We start from the raw sequence: 4,063 nt of genomic DNA on the forward strand, positions 1-4,063 counted from the left end.
TTCAGGGGGAAATTACTGCCATAAAACGTGCATCTAATTAGCTGAGGTATTATCGAATATCTGGAGATATACATAGGTATATTTACTGAGCAGATGGACTAATGCATCCACCTGGGCTGTCACAATGTCAACTTGCCGGCAGGACAAATCTATTTATGGAATTACGTCGCGAGCAAATAATGCTAGGAAACTAGCTAGAAGATTGGTCCTGTGATTACTGTAGAAGCTGTCGAACTGAAGCACAGGAGGAGACTGTGTCCCACCTATTCTGAGAATGCATGGCTCTGACAAAATTGAGGGAACATATCCTCGGAACCCCCTACCTCTCGTGTTAAGTTGAGTTAGCAAGGATGAATCTTAGACGCATCCACTTCATCATCAGAGAATCTGGTTGGCTTATCTTGAAAAGAACGGATGTAGTACAAATATCCCGCTGTTTACTTCCTGGGTATCACAATGGGATCAGTTTTGAATGGACCCAAGTGAGCTGCTTAAACCTAACCAATTTTTTAATTTTTTAAATAAAATTCACCAAAATTATATCTTATACACAAATGACTTTAAATTTATTATTTCTTATATTTTTTTTTCCAAAATATTTACATTTCACTATTATTTTCGCTTCGATCATAGTTCTTCAATCAATTAACAATTTACTTCTTCTTCTTCAAGAAATGCACAGCTGGGGCAGCTACCAGGCGAGCAGCAGGAGCTACAACGGGAGCAGCATGGTATACAGCTGGGGCAGCAGCAACTACGGGTGCGGCAGCATAAGCAGCAGGGAAGGCAGCGGTGTGGGCAACAGAGTAGGCATTGTAGGTGCTAGCATAGGGAGCAACATAACCAGCAGTATAGGCAGCAGGAACAGCATGAACACCGGCAGTATAAGCCAAAGGAGCACTGTAGGCAAAGGGAGCAGCAGCCAACACAGCTGGTTTAGGAGCAGCAAAAGCAACGGCAAACAAAGCCAAAAAACAGACAGCGTATAATTTGAACATTTTGCGTGAAGAATTTTTTGCGCGTTATTCTTTCGGAATTGTTAAAAGAATGTATGACACTGTTAGGCTAAAAATGCACGCCTTATATACCAAAAATTTCTTCGACTATTTGTTTTGATCGATTTTTGTTTTCTTTTTTTTTTGCATACATAAAAAATAATAACAAACAAGGATGTTCTTGTATTCTATTCTAAGATCTTTTTCATTGTTATTATTGCTTGATTATGTCTATTTTTGTGTTTTTAGTGGTTAAAAAGTTGGGTGTTTAAGAATTCTTTGAACGTATGTTTGACTAGGGGAGCATCAACAATTAATCACGTACAGATTATTTGATATTCATTTATTTTTCTTTCTTTTTTTGTTTGTTTTCTTTTATTGATCAGTTGTTTTAAATTAACTTTATTGTTGAAATATTCATTGTAGCTTTAACACTTTAAAAAAAACATACAAGTCATCTTTTAAATACTGCCAATACTTGTGAATGTTCTGTTGATCAATTGGAAATCCATTTTGAAACTCTTTGATTTAGAGAGTTAACCCTTTCGCTACATTATATCCATATGGATTTTTGCACATAACTTTGACATTTATGAATATTTTTAAAAAATTGTTTTAGAGTCTATTTTTGGAATATATTTAGAGATGTTTACAATTTATTTCATTGAATTTCGCTATTCGTGTTCGATTGATAGCAATTTGAAAATGTGTGAAAATAGATTTTTGAATCCAAATTTTTTTTTTTAAAAAAGTGCCTTTGGAAAAAATAAAAGTCCTCAAATGAGTTTTTTTATGATGGGTATTTAAAACTCTTTTTTTTAAGAGTTTCACGCGAACTTTTATTTTTACGTTAAAAATAAAACTCTTTTGGTTTATTTTCTACTTTTGTTCAGTATTTTTCTTTATTGAGTCTATTGCTATGTTCACACTTGGGCTTTTAAACGCGTTTAAGCAAAATTTTGATTAAGTTAATCAAAGCCGTTCACATTACATTTGAGATGATTAAGTTGACAAATAAAAAACAACAAACAAATTTATATTTCTTTAAGGCATTAAATATGGAAATAAATACTTTATTAAAGATACCAGCAGATTATTTTAAACTTTTTAATTATGAAATTGTGAAAATTGATGAATTATTTAAGGTTTTTTAAGGAAAAAAAAAAAACTTTTGGAAAAATTTATTTATCGGTACTACACTAAAAGGTGGTCGATGCTACATAATCATCAGTTTGAGGTATGTTCAGTTGATCCTACGTGATTAATGAAGTGATTAAGATTTAATCATGTTAATTTGAAGTGATTAACAAATCATTTAAATGTATGGATAATTATCTCGATTTTGAAGTGATTAGAGCTTAATCACGTTTGAGATGATTAACTCTGCAAATGTGAACATAGTATATCTGATATAATGAGTGTAGTAATTTATTTGTTTAAGAAAGAAAAACAACTACAACTGACTTTTATTTTATAACGGACAAAATAAAAGTCCTCAAATGACTTTTTTTTCTGATGGAAAAAATAAAAGTCCTCAAATTAGTTTTTTTTATGACAGGTATTTAAAACTCTTTTTTAAGAGTTTCATGCGAACTCTTATTTTTACGTACTGCTTCCCTGGCATATTCCTATCATTCATAGGAATATTAATGTCCCAGTTAATAAAGCCAGCTTTTTGACTCAATTAATTGCCTATAATTCAAACCTACTGTAAAGCAATCAATCATTACCCGTGGATAAAAAAAGTATCAGTAACTAGGACAAATATATTGTTTCGTGTTAGCGGTTTCATGCCTGGCTGCATATTCTGGGCGTTTTTGGTCAATGCTCGCTTCAAACGAATCAGTTGCGTTCGGTACAGGTTTCCTGTAATGGTCTGGTCAGATTTCAGCAGCTCATAATAAACAGAACACTTTTGCTCTCACCAAATACAGATCGCTTACGCTTCGTGTTATTGTAGTGGATCTATTTTTCATCGCAAGTAATGATTCGGTGAAAAAATGATTTTCTTTTATAGCGCTTAAGTCATAAAAAATAGTTTTTCAAGGACTCTTCGTATTGTACCCAATTTCACTGCTTTTGACTGAATCCTGCTCCTCGAAAAATTTTTGAAATTACTGATTGAGTAGCTCCTAATGATTTTGGTTGACCTTCTGAACCTCACAAACCATCTTTCGCACGTTGAAACCGATGAAACACATTCACCATAAGCTTCAGGGAGCAATCGGTGTTTTTTTGCAGATTAAAGAAGTAAAACAAAATTTCCCGCATATGACGCTTTGTTGGCGAAAAATTTGACATTTGCGAAGCAAACAAAAACTTTGTTGTTTACACTATAATGGAAACTTCGTTTGGTACTTTTTTAAGCACAATATTTCCTGAGCAAATTAACTTGCATTTGTACCGTTTGAATATTTAATAAGGGGAATTTTGTGCTTTTTCGTCTAGTGGAACTTTTTAGTTATTTACAATTTAGGAATCTATCATACATAAAACATAGCAGGAATGCATCTCAGGGAAGAAAGATTCAGGGAAAGGGGACATAGTCCCTTTTTGATTCTGTGGATACCAACAAAGGGAGATTTAATGGTTATTTAACTAAATATTATCAAAAAACATAAAATTAAGTATTTTACAAGTAAAACTTAAATTTTTTGGGATTTTCCCCTTAAAAAATATAAAAAATTCAAATCCTTATTGCAGTAATGCGCGCTGTATATACATATTTTCAACTTAAATACATACGAAAAATATATCTATAAAAAATAATGTATTTTTCTACCCACCACCAAAAAGATGGGGGGTATATTGAGTTCATCATTCCGTTTGTAACATATCGAAATATTGGTCGTAAAACCAAAAAGTTTATATATTCTGGGTCCTTATAAAATTCTATAATGACGATAGGGCCTCGATAAAAGGACGTAGCGGAATGAAATTTCCCAAAAAAATTTCATTTTTTGAACAGAAATGTTTGGTGTTAAAAATGGGCAAAATCGATCAAGTAGAACCAGACGTATGAACAAAAATTGGTTCGTGATTTCACCCAGGCACCAGTGAAATCATGT

At 32.6% G+C, this 4,063-nt stretch overlaps 1 protein-coding gene across 1 annotated transcript; it reads right to left on the reverse strand.

The window, feature by feature from the left end:
• Positions 1-537: 537 nt before the first annotated feature.
• On the reverse strand, positions 538-1,044 carry LOC135953124 (cuticle protein 16.5-like). The gene has a single exon (XM_065502813.1). It carries the CDS (start codon positions 996-998, stop codon positions 654-656), a length of 345 nt encoding a protein of 114 aa, XP_065358885.1. The 5' UTR covers positions 999-1,044; the 3' UTR covers positions 538-653.
• Between the last annotated feature and the right edge of the window lie 3,019 nt (positions 1,045-4,063).

The sequence above is a fragment of the Calliphora vicina genome, chromosome 3, assembly GCF_958450345.1.
Source record: "Calliphora vicina chromosome 3, idCalVici1.1, whole genome shotgun sequence".
NCBI classification, from domain to species: domain Eukaryota; kingdom Metazoa; phylum Arthropoda; class Insecta; order Diptera; family Calliphoridae; genus Calliphora; species Calliphora vicina.

What these genes read in the sequence shown, in the direction of transcription:
- LOC135953124 (XM_065502813.1), bottom strand. Translation starts at nt 998, where the DNA reads ATGTTCAAATTATACGCTGTCTGTTTTTTGGCTTTGTTTGCCGTTGCT.